We start from the raw sequence: 17,421 nt of genomic DNA on the forward strand, positions 1-17,421 counted from the left end.
GTTTAGAATTAACAAATACCAATTTGTAATTAGTGCACGATCTCTGAGAATGATTTAAATAACCAGTGAAGGATATCCCTGCTTCTGCATAGTGTGGCATTCCAAGAATGACGTCATTATACAATACAATGTAGGTTGGATATATTTAGAATATCTCGTCATACTGATTTCTCCGGATTGTAAAAGAAACGTAAATAGTGTAAAGGAGAGCTCAAGATACGATAATTTCGCCAGAAACAGAAGGGAAATGTGCAAAAAAGTGTTTAAAGTCAAACTATTCATTTCTAGGTCTCCTTCTCTTCAATCTAAGTAAGATTTGTTGTGGGTTTTCCACACTATAAAAACAAAATGAATGATGTGAAGGAATGTCACTCTGGTCAACCCCATAGGGGATTGACGGCTTGAAGCCGTCTTTCCCCAAAAATGGAATTTTATTTTTACAAAATTAACTCCTGGATACTATCTTATGAACATAAATAAGCTTCTGTCCTAGTTTGGTAGAAATCCATGATATTTCAAGAAAGTTATTAACATTTCAAAAACTTTAACCACAGAGTGAATATTTGTGCACGCCACCAGAATGTAGGAACGCTATGTCTCGCTTTTTAGACTAAAGTCGAAGGCTCGACAATAAATCTTAGAATACTGATAAGGATAGATATCAATAAAAACTCATTTTTTATATCATTACAAACTTTTTGTGACAAAATCACAAAATCTAAATGTTAGACATATTTGTAATAAAGACAAAACTTTGCATAATTTACCTAACATTTCTTTTTAAATGAATTTCTTTTCATGCTGTTTGGTTGCACATAAATGTCATGTGAGCACAATAAATGCAAAGTATAAAACACACATCATAACTGATGGTTTTCTAAGTTTATTTCACTTATCTAGAAATATATCTAAAAATTCTAGGATCTCCATTGTTTCTATCTATTATGAAATCTAACTTACACATAATATAAATACTTCAATGGTTGTATTTGCAGGATCCAACTGTCCATTTATTACAAAATTGCTTTTGATAGCAGAAAATACATCACAAGTCAGTTCTCTACAAGGTCTCTACAAAATCAAAATACAAGTTGTTATAATTAGCTATCTAAGGGTTTTCTTCTCTACAAGGTCTCTACAAAATCAAAATACAAGTTGTTATAATTAGTTATCTAAGGGTCTACAAGGTCTCTACAAAATCAAAATACAAGTTGTAATAATTAGTTATCTAAGGGTTTTCATGCAAATTTCCTTAAAGTAATCTTTAAGGAGGAAATTCAAGTACCCTGTGTGAACAACAGACATATAATATGAGCTAAATTGCTAAGATTCTATCCAGTATCAATAAACTTAATGAACATTTGTTTGCATCAACTAAGAGTTGTCTCCCCTATATACAGACATCATCATTATAAATTGATACAGACCAACTACATGGTTAATGAACCAATCTGCTACCTAGGTCCTCTTTCAACAACAGTAAACTTTCTATTTAGTATTACTTCTTCTTTGACATAATATTTACAGTAGTAAATGTTTTTAAATATCTGCAGTTTTGAAATATTTCTTAGAAATCTTTACCTTTATTAATGATAACAGATATTTATGTAGGAGAATGGTCTTCAGAAATTTTTCTTAACAATTCATAATGAAACAACAAATAAATTCATATGTTGTTGGGATGACAGTATTTTCACAAATTGGAGAGACATCATGATAAAAAAAAATTGAACAAATATTATTACCGTTCCCACAAAAGTATAGCCTTTATCCAGATAGAACAATTCCAATGGGTTCTGCATACCCAACATAAAATCTCCTGTATGATTTGTCAATGGACGGTTTAATTTGGCACCAAATGAGGATTTCTTCAGAGGTAATATTGTACAGTTACCCAATATATTGTCTTTATAGAAATATACACCTGGAAGAAAAACAAGATGAAGACCAAAAGTGTATGCATTGTCTTTGTGGAGAAATGACTTATCATAAAAGTGTTTAACAAAATAGAATATCTGCCTATTAAAATAGAAGAAGAAAAACAGAACTGAATTCCAGTACATCATAGCATAGAAGTCTTTTAAATTGTTAGCTTAGTTGTTAATAAGGCCTCATTTTGTTTTTGAAAAAATGTTTCCCCAATATGTAGAGGTTTCAGATAAACATTTGTATACTAAATATGGTTTGAGTTGCATTGATTCAATACAGTGATAAGGGCAATATTAGAAGGTGTAGATCACATGACACTAAAACATAATGACAGAAGTTGCATTCTTCATCTTTTAATTTCAAAATGAACCTGTAGCAAGCTTAATTTATGTATGTACCTGTCCCAAGTCAGGAGCCTGTAATTCTTATGTTTATGTGTTACACATTTGTTTTTCGTTCATTTTTTTTACATAAATAAGGCAGTTAGTTTTCTCGTTTGAATTGTTTTACATTGTCTTATCAGGGCCTTTTATAGCTCACTATGCGGTATTGGCTTTGCTCATTGTTGTAGGCCGTACGGTGACCTATAGTTGTTAATGTCTGTGTCATTTTGGTCTTTTGTGGATAGTTGTCTAATTGCCAATCATACCACATCTTCTTTTTTATATTAAAGCTGATCAACTATATCTACCATTCTATACCTGTATTATAATCCAGTATTTCTGTCACTGGGTTAGTTGTATAAAAAGCATTAGTAGGTCTTAGTGGACGGGAATCATATCTTAAATATTTATACTTTTCTATATACCACACCTGAAATATGTCAAGTTGAATTAGTAGGATAAACAAATAGTCAAATTTCATGGCAAATTCTTAATATTGACCTAAATAATAAACGTGCATACTCTGGCTGGATGTAGCTGATTCAAGAAAAATAGATACGATGACAGATAATGATAAGTTAAGATTTATTTGCAGGATTTAACAATCACTTTAATGAATAGAAGTTCCATGTCACAATCTCAATCCCCTTCCATTTTCAACCTGTGAAAACTGAGCAAAATTGTTTACTATGTATCAAGTTTTACCAGGGTATGAACTCACTTTCAAAATGAAATAGTAACAACTTCACGGAGAGCTATCCAAACCAATGAGTAGGTTTCAAGATAATGCGACAACAACTTCAAGGTAAACTATCTCAACCAAACACTGTACCCTGATACAGGACAAACAAATGGATGAACAATAGCACAAACTTGTTATAAGGAAAAATAGATATCTATCATAAATACATTAATATACTTACATCTATATATGTAACAATTCCTGACACAACAAGTTCTTGTCTGTAGTAAAACTGTTTCGGGAAATCTGGTACTGGCTTAGTCTTTTTCCTCCCTTTACATATTACACCTGGAGGTGTCTTTAAAAATATAAGTTTCTAATAATGAGGTTTCCAATAATTATCTATCATTAATTATTTATTTCATCATTATTAAGAAAATCTACAAGGTCTGGCTTACCCAAAACAGATTTCAAGATCTCTTTCATATACACAATTGTTTGTGTGAAAATTTTATAAAAGATTAATCAGTAAATACATTATTGAAATGGAACACTATGGAATTAACAATTCGATCACTTGACATTCACTTTTACAAAACTTGATGGTCTTGTTATTCTCCTAATTGTTGCACAGACTAAGGGGTATGGGCTTTGCTCATTGTTGAAGGCCGTACAGTGACCTTTAGCTGTTAATTTCTGTGTCGTTTGGTCTCTTGTGGAGAGTTGTCTCATTGGCAATCATACCACATCTTCTTTTTTTTTATATGGACATAAAATAATAAAATGTAGGCTATGAATGTACAAATGCCAAAAGAAAAGCCCATAAGAATGAAATACCTCAAATACATCTGGATTACTATCAAGGTCTAGACTTCCTGTAAAGGCATGGTATTCATAAATATGGTGAATAGCTTTAGTGCTGCCATCTGCAGTAATATATGCTCCTGCCACGTCTGCTCTAACAGGTACAGTGAGGAAATCTGAAGATGTCTTCCAAGAGTTGGGTTCTACAAAGTCAAGAATAAAAGATACCAGAAATAAAAAGTATATAGAGGCTTATTAAAAACTTGAGCTTATAGTCATTGTTCAAAATGAAATTTTCCAAGTTTTAAGTCTTGATTCAAGTTATTCAGAGGTCATCATACAGTCTTCAACAATAGGCAGTGTTAACATTGATATAATTTGTAGTGCAAGTTCAAAATTTAAATTCATCAAATGGGGAGATCTAGAATATAGCATTGTTAACAAAATCATATCAAAAACAATTTTGGGTAAAAACATTTGAAATAATCTATATTATTTTGTAGAAAACCACAGATGAGCAATCGATCGTATTATTGCATAGCAAAAGCTGCAATATGATATTTTCAACAGAAAGTAACCAAAAATTAGCGTGCAATAAATTCTAGTATTGCACTAGTGCAATAAATCTTCAAAATTCATGACGTCATCAACTACAAAATCTTAGTTTAAACCAATTTTTACTTGCAAATATTATATGGCTATACAATAAAAGGGTTATTGCATGAATATTGGGGAATATTGTCCCTCGTAGAACATATATTGCACTCGCAAGCTTGTGCAACATAAAATTCTACTCAGGACAATATTCCCCAATATTCATGCAATAACCCTATAATATTGCACTAGTGCAATAAATCTTCAAAATTCATGACGTCATCAACGACAAAATCTTAGTTTAAACCAATTTTTAGTTTCAAATATTATATTGCTATACAATAAAAGGGTTATTGCATGAATATTGGGGAATATTGTCCCTCGTAGAACATATATTGCACTCGCAAGCTCGTGCAATATAAAATTCTACTTGGGACAATATTCCCCAATATTCATGCAATAACCCTATATTATAAATGTGGATAAACGTTACACTTCTTTCATTATAATTTTGTCTCAATGGTTAGCACAGAAGTAAACAAAACACATTTAATCAGTTATATTTGTACTGAAACCAAGAATGCATCTTAGCAATCATACCTAAAGTATAGTTAGGTCATTGCAAGATAGTGCCTGCAAAGATCCAAATATTTATAGAAAAACTAATCGAAGAATTCAAGTAGTGAAAAATATTCAACGAGTGACCGAACAACACATTAATTTACGAATTCACAATTTGTTTTGATTCGCCGTTATCAATGTCTTGACAACACCTATTGTTGTATGACATCAAAGAGTGGAATAACCACTTCATAAGCTTAGTATCTATTTCTAAAAATAAAAATAAACTAACTTGAGAAGTAATAGTCAACAGTAAAATTAGCATTAGACCTATTCCAATGTAAACATGATCTCCAGTGATCAACATTTATTCCTCTTATTATATCTGTTCCCATGTAAGTCTGAAAAATAACATACATGTATTTGAATTTTTGTTTATTGTCACTGTGTCTGTGTGGATCTTCTATGTCTGATAGATACAAGATTTAATTATTTCTGATGCAGTGTTCCCAAAATAACTGGTGGTCTTGTTAGTCTCATAAACCAAATATCAGAAAGGTCTTATGAGTTTAAATGTCCCTCTGGTGTCTTTCACCTTTCTTTTGTATTTTTTTTTTTTAGGTCTTTCTAGTATTTAGTGTAGCTCCACATAACAATGTAGTATATATGGAACCATGTATATAATTGGTCTAATCGAAATTATACCTATATATATGGAAATAATATATTACATGTATATGATTTTTTTTTACTGCTTATGGAGGGCCACCAGATTTATAGTCATTCAGGCTAAAAAGAATTGTTGAACTCTGCTGATGATATATCATATAATCTCAACAGCTTTTATATGATTTTACTGAATGCTTCTATCATGTTTATAAGGACAACTTTTTAATAAAGTTTTGTTTATGTGTATTGTCATGCTGCCAAGTATATATATATAATAGTATAAAAACTCTATGTGAAGATTTGTCCAAATACCTCATTGTATTGCTGTCCAAACTTGAGTGCAGTACTGCTGGACATAACATGCAAGAATCCATCCGAATCAGTCACTCCAAACAAGTCAGCTTCTGGTCTCTGTGTTATGTTGGCAACCAAACAAACTCCATCTATTAAAAAAAGCAATTGTTTCATTAATAAAATAAAAGATAAGCTAAAGTAAAACATACCACAACTGAACCACATTTAAGGAGTTTGGAGTCTCTGCCATGAAGTGAGAAATACATGTACCTTTATCAAGATTATTAATTTTGTTTGTAAACTGTCAAAACCAGTCATAGTGATCTACATGTATAGCATTATTTTACAGTCATGTGTGCATGTATATATCATATCTTTCAACTTTTCACAGTCATGTGTGCATGTATATATCATATCTTTCAACTTTTCACAGTCATGTGTGCATGTATATATCATATCTTTCAACTTTTCACAGTCATGTGTGCATGTATATATCATATCTTTCAACTTTTCAAAAACTCCATTTTTAGAGCAAGGATTTGTATAGTAAGATCCTTGTTTAGAGCAAGAGCACCCAATTCTCCTTTTGTCATGTTTGTTTTGTCATAAGTGTTTCTAATCTTCTTCTATATTGTTTGAACGCTGTTTTGAGGTGTTAAGTTTATACAGCAAAGAATTTAAAATTCAGGTCAACACTTCCATGACTTCTCTTTGGTGAAATAGGCATAAATTATGAAGGATACTTTCAGGATTGTTCAGGATAGATTTCACATTGGATATAAGACGGTTGTAGTGGGGGTTCTTTCATAATAATTTAAAGATAGAAAATCTTGCGAAATGACATTTAAAGTAAATTTTTGGTGCATGACAATAAAATGTACACTTTCTTGTAACATGTGCAACAAAGACAATTTTTTTTTACCGATTTGGAGCAATCATGTTAATTGTTTTCCAAAAATAACATTTACGATAATTATATGAGACCTCTGACGAATCAAAATAAGTGTATTTCGACAAAAGACTATAACATTTTTACCTATTTAATGCTAACTGTAGACTAAAAAGACTGATGGTAAAGGACACTCTCATACAGGTCATATAAATTCCTACAATGCATGCTTTTTTTTTAACATGATTCGTCAATATCAGTCAAATTTTTTATTGTCTAAAAGAAAGCTAGTGTACATGTATGTATTTTATGTCAGGCACCAAAAAAATTACTTAACATCATTTGGCAAGAATTTTACTGTTATTCTTCACGAAGATACCCCCATTACAACATGTATAACCCTCCTGTATTTCATTGTTTATTGTCCAGTGGCAAATATTTCATGCATGTCAGTCTGTCCGATATTTGTTTGTGTGTTTATTATGTATATTTGTGTTGTGTAATGCATATGGGTATATTTTGTACCTTTTGTCGAGGAAAAGCTGTTACGAGCATATATTCAATTGTTACTGACACAAAATGACAAATTATATATATGCCCTGTACTATTTATCCTTTGAGCAACTCAGAACAAAAGTCGGAACCAGGTAAACCAGTTTCCCGCAATTTTTCAATAAAAAACGAAAAGAAAAAAAAACTTTAAGGAGACGCATTTGAATTAAAATTCCGGAATACAAAAAGTCCAAATCAATGAACTGCAGTTTTTTTTTTACTCACAGTAACTGTTAATAAAAAAAATTTTGTCAAGGTTTTCTAGTCATGACTTCAATAATGAAATTATTTTTATTAGCCTTATGTTTTCAAATCAGAAAAATATCTTGACATTACATTACTATATGTGACTGAGACTTGGATTGAAACAAGCAAAAATCAAGAACAAAAAAGGACCAAAAATAAATACCAGAAAAAATAGAAATTGAATACCAAATAAGAAAATCTTCCAACAGCGCCGAATAAAAATTTATAATAGGAATGGTTTAAACGTTAGCTGTCAGCCGGAATGTAGGAACTTAAAGTTAAGAAGTAAAGACTTAAAATAGATATGTAACAGAGTATAAGACCGAACACCTTGAAAAAAGACGAAACCTCAAACAAGTCACCAAACACGATAAAGGAAATTAAAAATTAGCAAAACAAACCTCGCCTAGGTGCCACAGTGGGCCGGGGTACCGGTAGCACTTTCTGCTTCATTAGTTAAACCCGTCGTGTTTCCCCAGCTGAAATCTGTCGTTGGTCCCTTGCTACTTTTTATATATAATATAATAACTCATTGATAACTGCCTTTTGTTAAAACACAAGAAATAACAAAAACATAAACCATCTGCGCATACAAATTCTCTGACCTTTAATCAACACAAAATGGGGACATTTCGAAATAAAAAAAACACACACCTTTTTAATCATAATGAGACACAAGACTACAACGGAAATAAACTACACTTATAAAACTATACGACAACAAAATATTTGAACACTCAATCTAACTTTAGCACATAACAAAAATTTCATTTCATTTTATAACATTTATATAAGACATAATCTTACGTGTCACATAGAAAACTTCATTAGAGGGGAAGTCGTATACAGCTACTCCATCCAGTCCTTCCTTTGTTGTATGTAATGCTACCCTATTTCCCAAGTTATCGAAATATTCCACTGCATCCAAAGTAGAGCTTTCTTCCAGCATGTTTATCTCTATATTTGATTTGAACGAATTTGGGAGATCTGGAAGCTTGGGCCATTTGGAGGTATCTGGAAAGAACAAATAAGTAAGATAGTTATTCATCAAGTATTACTATTATGCGGGAGATCTGGAAGCTTGGGCCATTTGGAGGAATCTGAAAAGAACATATAAGTAAGATAGTTATTCATCAAGTATTACTATTATGCGGGAGATCTGGAAGCTTGGGCCATTTGAAGGGATCTGGAAAGAACATAGAAGTAAGATAGTTACTAAAGTATTACTATTATGCATAACATATCATAACTATCATAATAATTAATGAATATAGGGGGACCGTGTATCAAATCTTTTCTTTTTTTTTTTGCCAGACAAATAAACCTATAGAAAACTAACTCGAGCGATAAAAATCATCAGTGATAACCCATCAAACTTTTTGCTCTAATAGTATGACTATGACTTGCAAAACCCTACAGTACACATCATCTGTTTACAATGACATGAAAGATCTAGGACGAGGACGTTTAAAGGATATTTACAGGTACAATGTTATATCTCAAACATAATTTCTCTGTCCTTAACGCGGTCGGTACCGAAGCATACAAATCTACCTATGGTTCTATGAAACCACGACGAACGAATTTTTAAATTCCTGTAGGTATAATTATTACAAAAATCATTATTAATTTGTTGAAATATCTTAGTTGATATCTTTTATCTAGTTGTTACACACGCTTATATCATAGAGAACCTTCAATTCAATTAATATTTATAACAGCCATCATGTCTGTAATGATAAAAAAGGGGTTAAAGAAAATCTGACTAGGAAAGAGCACCTGACAAAAAGAACGTAATAAATTGTGTCGTATTTCGTCGTACAGCGTTTGATGATATACGTCTGACCGATGTCGTACAGGACAATGAACTTTGCAGAAAACAAGATTACACGATATTTAAAATATCGTCATTAAAATGTTAGGGGTTTTACTATATACTTTATACTTAAAGGTTTTAATTATTCACGCGTATAAGTGCACCTTACATCCGCCTACATTAAGAAGGAAACGCACACTCCACTCACAAACAAGTCTTGATATCCGTATCATAATGTTTTTACAATATTAATTGTATTTATGTTTTGAACATATCCGTTTATCTTTAAAAATAGACGACAACTTTACAAGTTAAGTGACGGTCTGTGTTGTTTTCGATGAAAATCTTATGACTGAGTTGTAAACTTTTTTAATCTTACCATAACGAATTTAACAAAGTTAAACTAAAAGTGGCAATAGTGGCAAAAGTGGCATAGCTTTAGTTTGGATACATACTTGACTGTTTGCATAAAAAATCTACAAGCTCTCAAAATTACCCACGCAACATCGCCCATAATTTTTATAAGTTCTGTAGTTGGATACATCAATGATTTTCTATGTTTTGCAATTAAGATATATAACGCAATTAATTGAACGCATACAGTCTTTTTTATATATTATATGTTTAGCAATTCAAAATGATGTGCGGTCGCTATATAATGTATATATAAATCATTTACCTATTTTGATTTGAGTAATACGGCTATTGTTAACAATTGGTGCTGATCCTTATGAAGCACATGGGGGTTAACATTTCGTGTTGCTCAATTTTTTGTTTTCTGGACTTGTTTTGTTACTTTTTTTCAAGTTATTGTATTTTTCTTTTATTTAGTACATATTTGTCAAGTTATTGTATTTTTCTTTTATTTAGTACATATTTTGGTGATTGCCCCAATTGTTATCTTACCCCTATATTTATTGACCTACCTCCTCCAACACTAACATTACAAAATGACGATGTGCTGTCACTAAATAGACTGGTAAATAGGATGGCCAAACTCAGTGTTGTGCTCTGTAAGAAGAATATCAAAATGAAAAAAAAAACATCAAGGTCAAGGAAATAAAATCATTCAAGACTTTTCATTCCTAGATTTTTTTGCCAATACAAAAAAAAAAAGCTTGAAAGACCTTTTAAACATAATGTATCCGTACAAACATCATTGGCCGCAATGCTGTGACATTTTAGTAAACTTTAGGACAACGAGAAAGAATGGTAAATTAAACATTCCCAATGTATAGCAAAGACTTTATTTGATTCTGACATATATGTATTGGTAAAATACCAAACTGTATATCGAATTTTACCAGTAGCAAGATGGTGATGAAGGATAAGTCTGTAACGGCCAGTGGACAATATTACATGCATTACAGGAAGATAGAATATGAACGTGCTTGTTTATCACGTTTTACTTTTCCGATGCCTGTCCTTGTTATTTCAAAATAAGGGGCAGATATCATGTCTCTGTTTCTTTCCATCCAATCTCAAGGATATATAATAATTAAGTATTCACTGAAAAGCAAACTGAAAAGCGAAAAGTCCACAATTTGAATTTAAATTTGAACAATATAAAGATAATCTCCCTTTTCATAGCCATTATAACCGTAACATATTTTACAAGAACCAAAAAGTCGTTTAGCAACATCGAAATATCAGTTAACATGTTTCTATATACATATATACTAGAGATCAATAGAAAGCTTTCATTCTTTTCAAATTTAACTCTTCTTGTTTCACAATTTTGTTTCATAACCGACATTCAGGAAACAGTAATTTATTAAACTTAATAATCTTAATAAAACACATGTTATATACATCAACGAACTTCTTCCTGACTTGGGACAGACACATATGAGTAATATATACTAGTATCCAATATATGTATCTTTAAGACTGAAAACTTCAATATATTTAAATGTTTTGAATCTTCGAAACACAGAATTCAATGTGAATTTCATCCCTTTTATTTGAACTTCATGTAACTTCAAATGACCTCTATATTTTGCCTTTTTCTTCACTAAACATACGTTGAGATAAAAAAAAAAGAATAAAAAAATAGCTAAGGCAATTGCCGGTGTATAATATTGAATTTCAAACATATTTAATACTTATTTACTGAATAGTCAATCCTTAGCTGTTTATTTAAACAACTTTTTTAAATCTATTATCGAACCATGATGTTATGACCATTATCATGTCAAATATTAGGAGTTGGTATTGAATAGACACGTCTTACTGATTATACTGCTTTATGATCCTTTATGTATACTTCAACATGTTGTATTTTGTTAATTTTTATGAAGGAAAAATGGAACTGTCAATCTGGGCCTACGGTTGTTTATATAAATGTACATTTTATAATTCATGTAAACAAAAATAATACGAACCTTCATTTTAGATCCTAACACAACGTACCCTTAATAGACAGGCACTTTGAACTTACTGATTAAAAATGTTATCATTATCACAATGATGTGGCCAGCTAACAACGGAGTATAATTAAGTGCATGTTCACGTATATATGGCGATCACCATGAAATCTTCGCTAATTGCGACCAATAAATTTCAGTTTTTCTGTTCTTTTTTTTTTACTATAAAAATGGTAAAATAAGTAGAGCGCACTATATATTAGTCATGCGTTTTCTGGACTTGTATTCGCTTAATTGTTCTATTCAAAAATCGAAAAAAAAATAATGTAACGCTTATAAATGTATCCATCAATTAACCTTAAAGAATCATATCCAGTAAATTTTCCTGATAAGGGTAGAAAATCAGAAGTACATGAGCAAAAGGAAAAACCATAAGGATGGAAAAACACTGGTAGCAAATAAAGAATAACAAACATTTTACGCTTGACACCCTCTCCCGACCCAACCCCCTTATAAAATTAATTACACAGAGTTTTATGAAATACTGGAGTGGGTATAAATCCAGTAGTCGAATGCATGCCTGTCTTATCTCCCCTTCGTAAATATTTGCCCTTAGATTACAGCTTTTTATCAAAAGATCTTAGTTTCAATAATGTAAATGAAATATTGAAATCAAAACCTTGTTTCCTATTCCCTTAGTGTAATAAAATATAAAACAATACATATATCACTACACATTTGGTTTGTCATAATTTTCAAATGAAATAAGCTTAAAACTAAATATTGTATAATCCTGGTTAATGTGTTATCAAATAAAAGAAAAGATCTTTTATCTATCTTATATCCTTCTACAAATAACCCTGTAAATGCCCCACAGGTAAATCAAAACTACAGGTAATTCATTATATCAATTTCATAAGAATATGTCGGTTTTACGTTAAAAAATATAGCATAGATGGCAAAAATGGAATCGAAAGCATCCTACATATGCGATTGATTTATTGACAAGGTCCACGTTGACAGTAGTGGATTATTTAGTTTTAAGGAAACAGGTAAGTTTCACACATTTTATCAAAATACTACTGACTGTTTGCACATTCAAGGTACACGTCGTTTAATCACATACTGATATCCCCTTAAGAAGATAAATTGTCGATTGCTAAACACCAAGTATGAACTATTTAAGACATTTTCTATAAAAAAAAATTGGGATATTATGTAATGCTGGCTCATCAAAACATATATATATCATGTATCAATAATTCTTAAGGCAATCGTGTTTTCTTTCGTATGTTGTTGTTTTGCATAACTATAGGACATTCAACTTTACATTTACATAACAAATAGAATATTAAATACCGTAATGTCGTTAAACAGTACATTTACAAACGCCCATGATAATGAGATTATTTTTATTTCAGATATAAAAATGAAAAGCAAACCAGGCGATAGAAATGCGGTTTGGGAGAAAAATTATTTATGTATTTGTCTCTGTATTCGCCATCATTGGCACTGTTTATCTCATTTGGCTTCAAAGTGACAATTCCGAGACACCCAAAGTGTTGAGAGAAAAAAGAAGACCGAAAGATTTTATCGATCATCCCGTGTTCGAGCACAAAACATCCCTGCCAAAACTATCGTTTCCAAAACTAAAAATATTTAAAGGGGGAGCAGTAAATGAAAATAACAAGATCCCATGCGTCAAACTGAATACATTCAGAGGGCAGACACCAATATGTATATTCGATCCAGCGATAGATAGAATGATATCGTCCTATGTTAAAGACTATGGTACATGGGAACAAGATTTGATGAATGAAACAGGACAGGTGCTTCTGCAAAAACCCCATCTGACCTTTGTTGATATTGGATGCAATATAGGAACATTCACGCTATTTAGTGCTAAACTCGGAACTCGGGTTATTGCGGTTGACATTTTAGAATCTGCACTGAACCTAGTGCACAAGTCTCTCTTAAAAGGCAATTTGTATAAAAATGTAACCTTATTATTGAATGCAATATCAGATATAAGAGAAAACGTCAAGGTTCGGGTCGTGAAAGAAAACCCCGGTGGAAGCTATATAGAGAAAAATAACACTAGTGATAAGTCCGTCGATGCTATACTGTTAGACGACTTGATAAGTCTTGTAGGATCCGGTTCTGTTTTTTTAAAAATGGACATAGAAGGCAATGAACTCAAAGCTTTGAAAGGGGGAAGTAGATTTTTCCAAGTTTTAAACGTGAAACATATCTTAATGGAATGGATGCTACATAGATACAGTCCCAATGGAAAAGAAATCGTCCAGTTTTTACTCAGAAATGGTTTGTTGCCTTACGAAAGCTTGTCAAGACAAACACCGCTGGACCTCAAGAGACCATACCAGTGGCCAGATAATATATTCTGGAGCAAAAGATGAAAGAAAGAAATGCTGAACTTGGTGTTAATATTTCTTGTCGAACAAACATTTGACGGATCATTATGGATGCTGATTTATGACATGGACTGACCAATTTTGCAATTTAAAGTGTTGTAGAAAATTGTGAATGAAACACACTGATTGAATCAAAAGTCCAGTGCGATGAAATGAATACAAGAATATCAAAATCCATTAATGTAGTCCAGATATTAAACAGAGACAGTATTAAGCAAGAGTTGAGCGTTGCTTTGAAACAGACCACTCCTTTATATCATTACGGAAAAGAGAAAATATTTAGTATTCACATACGTCTTACTTCCCTTAACAATAGCAAATATATGAAAACAGTGATTAATTTCCTGTGATTTCATATCGCACTGAATAATCTCAGACATTGTAACAATGGCACTATACAGGTCCTCCACCGATTAAAAGGACAAACCAACACTCTGGTTTCAGATTACTGCATTTAATTTCAATCATTGAAAAGGATAACTAACTTATGCACGATATGTGAATAAAATATAAAGAAATCAATATCTGTATTTAAATGATTCCAACAAAACCAACACGAACAGACCACAATAAATGTTACCGGAAAATATTTTGTCTATTTCAGATTAAAACTATCCTACTATAAAAAAAAAATGAAAAGATGTGGCATACTCACTAATGATACAATTCTCCACAAAAGCCAAATGACACAGATGTTAGCAACATAGGTCATCGTACGGCCTTCAACAATGAGTAAAACCCATTCGCATAGTCAGCTATAAAAGGCCTAATAATGACAGATGTAAAACAGATCAACTATATTTTTTTAACATGTTTTTGTTATATTCAAATGCAATTTGTATATTCAGAGAAACACATGAAATATGTTACAAACATCTAAAAGTCTTTGTTTTGTTTTATCGTCTTAATCAATTGACAGTTTGTTGATTTTTAAGTTAAAAATTTGTGTTTACTGAACTAAAAATATACTGGTAACAAAAGACTAAAAAAATAGTCAAAATATGGTCATATCTCCAGTACCACGGTTTACAAACCAGACTGAGTGTTGACCTTTTCATTTCTTCGATACAAGTTCTACGCACGTTTTTCGTGAAGATTTGTTTGGAGACCAAACGTTTTGGAATTGAAAAAGCATTCAAATTAGAAAGATCTAATATAAACAAATTTACAACCAGATGACCCAATATTCTCAAATTTAAACTATCTCTTGGGTTTTGTCTAATTAATTAAACTTGAGGAACTGAAATGGTCATTTTAAACTTGCCAGTAACAAATGATTTGAAACGATCGAGGCAAATGATATCACAGGGAACTGTCAAAAACACCGACTCAGTTGTTGTAATGTAGATATATGATATCGATTGAAGCCAAAATACATTGAAATGTAGTGTTTTTAAACTTTTCTAATTATGTTTTGTTGTAAAAAGTAAAAGCACAAAAATACTGAACTTCAAGGAAAATTCAAAACGGAAAGTCCCTAATCACATGGCAAAATCAAACACATCAAACGAATGGATAACAACTGTCATATTTCTGACATGGTACAGGCATTTTCTTATGAAGACAATGGTGGTTTAAACCTGGTTTTAAAGCTAGCTAAACCTCTCACTCACACGACAGTCGCATTAAATTGAATTATAGTGACAAACAGATATAATAGGTAAACATTTCTAAAAAAGGGATATAGCAATCAACATTGTGTTATAATCCTAATCACTATGAAAACAAACAAATATGTAACAAGGAAGCACAAAAAGGCATATAGACAAAGCCCATTAGCTACAATTAAAGACAAGAATACAAAAAAATTACCATAGTACACTTATACAATGACGAGATGTATAAGTTCAGAGCCTCTTGATATATATAAAAGAAACACAACATGGTATATAAACAAAGCACATTGGCATTAATAAAAGAAAAAACAATCTACTTTTGTATAATGCACAATAGCATAATGACGGATTGAATAAGTAAGTCATTTGTATCAAAGAAACACAATAAGGCACATAGACAGAGGATAATAGCAAAAATGAAAGACAAGAATACAAAAATTATCCGCATAGAACAATATCACAATGACGGGATGTATTATAAAGATATATATTATATTATAATACATATTATTAAGATGACGTGATATATCTTTTAACATTACAAATAGATTTATAAAAACCTATGGATTTATAAATACATATGGATTTATAAATTCATATAGATTTATAAATATAAATTGTGTAATTGCGTATACCACATTTCTTTAAATGCGAAAATGAAAGAAGAATTGTCATATGGGATTTCATCAATATATTTTTAAACTGTTCTCATTGAACTTTTATCTTGTTATTTACACCCAAAGTATCCGTTCATATTCCGATCACTTTTGTTGAGAATTTTCGTTTGGCGAATAACCTGAGAAAATTACATTACTTTTGTACTTTAATATGACTAGAGTATTGCAAAGCCTGTTCACCATGTAAACTATGTACAAATAAATAAACAAAACATTGAAAATTGCATATTGATATATAATAGATATAAATTGTTATGTACGTGCACCACATTTCTTTGAATGTAAAATGAAATAAGATTTATCAGAAGTGACTTCATATCTATAATTTTAAATCTCTTCTAATTGAAACAACTACTTCATTTCATACACTCACACTCCCAGATCCGTTTTCAAACAATTTTATTGAAGTACTTCTTTACGTGTATAGGAATAACATTAGATTTGTATTTTAATAAAGACTAGAGTTTTGCCTATGGTGTCTGCAATGTAAACTTGTAAGAGAAAGCAATAGATAAATCTTCAAGAGAAGAGTATTACACCAAAAGAGCTAGAATTATCATCTATCTTCATTCTCTACTTTATGAACTTATATAGATATCTGTATGAGAGTATTCACAATTAGTTAGTTCAATGCCAACAACAAAAAATACAATATAATATGGAATAATATATAAAACTAGACTGGAGTAAAGAGTTGGAAAGCAGGCTGTTTTAAATCTTTTGGTTATTCTGATATATGATTGTACAGACTCAAAAAGTTCTTTGATTTGCCGAAAAGAAAAGTTACCGTCACCAGCCAATAAAAGTTCAACGGATATAGCTTTATAATTTTGAAAACAATGTTTCTCTTGCTACGTTATGAAAAGGGCACTAACAACATAGTGAAAACTATCCTCAACAGGGTGACCACA

The 17,421-nt window shown here is 31.2% G+C and overlaps 2 protein-coding genes across 6 annotated transcripts in view; one reads left to right on the forward strand and one right to left on the reverse strand.

Moving 5' to 3' along the window:
- LOC143052168 (uncharacterized) overlaps positions 1-11,859 on the reverse strand; it is a 42,445-nt gene extending 30,586 nt beyond the window's left edge. For 2 of the 4 annotated variants that reach the window (XM_076225128.1, XM_076225149.1), the window contains exons 1-10: positions 11,804-11,859; positions 10,346-10,430; positions 8,411-8,617; positions 5,935-6,065; positions 5,246-5,354; positions 3,832-4,001; positions 3,236-3,352; positions 2,631-2,742; positions 1,746-1,924; positions 961-1,071 (exon numbers count right to left, since the gene is read on the reverse strand). In XM_076225128.1, coding sequence (XP_076081243.1) covers positions 961-1,071; positions 1,746-1,924; positions 2,631-2,742; positions 3,236-3,352; positions 3,832-4,001; positions 5,246-5,354; positions 5,935-6,065; positions 8,411-8,617; positions 10,346-10,430; positions 11,804-11,809 — 1,227 coding nt within the window. In that variant the 5' untranslated portion in view covers positions 11,810-11,859. Of the gene's footprint in view, positions 1-960; positions 1,072-1,745; positions 1,925-2,630; positions 2,743-3,235; positions 3,353-3,831; positions 4,002-5,245; positions 5,355-5,934; positions 6,066-7,330; positions 7,437-8,004; positions 8,163-8,410; positions 8,618-10,345; positions 10,431-11,803 lie in introns of those variants that run through there. The other 2 variants (XM_076225137.1, XM_076225144.1) reach the window with 2 other exon arrangements.
- An 800-nt stretch (positions 11,860-12,659) lies between these two features.
- Positions 12,660-14,739, forward strand: LOC143052195 (uncharacterized). Of its 2 annotated transcripts, none has more exons than XM_076225170.1 (2): positions 12,660-12,679; positions 13,207-14,739. In XM_076225170.1, exon 2 carries the CDS (start codon positions 13,240-13,242, stop codon positions 14,200-14,202), a length of 963 nt encoding a protein of 320 aa, XP_076081285.1. In that variant the 5' UTR covers positions 12,660-12,679; positions 13,207-13,239; the 3' UTR covers positions 14,203-14,739. The 2 variants fall into 2 exon arrangements, with proteins under 2 accessions (XP_076081285.1, XP_076081276.1); XM_076225161.1 differs by lacking the exon at positions 12,660-12,679 and adding an exon at positions 12,686-12,837.
- Positions 14,740-17,421: the final 2,682 nt, after the last annotated feature.

The sequence above is a fragment of the Mytilus galloprovincialis genome, chromosome 1 (genome assembly GCF_965363235.1).
Source record: "Mytilus galloprovincialis chromosome 1, xbMytGall1.hap1.1, whole genome shotgun sequence".
Lineage (NCBI taxonomy): Eukaryota > Metazoa > Mollusca > Bivalvia > Mytilida > Mytilidae > Mytilus > Mytilus galloprovincialis.

Excerpts from the sequence above, each read along its gene's own strand:
- LOC143052195 (XM_076225170.1), top strand. The coding sequence starts at position 13,240 with ATGCGGTTTGGGAGAAAAATTATTTATGTATTTGTCTCTGTATTCGCC.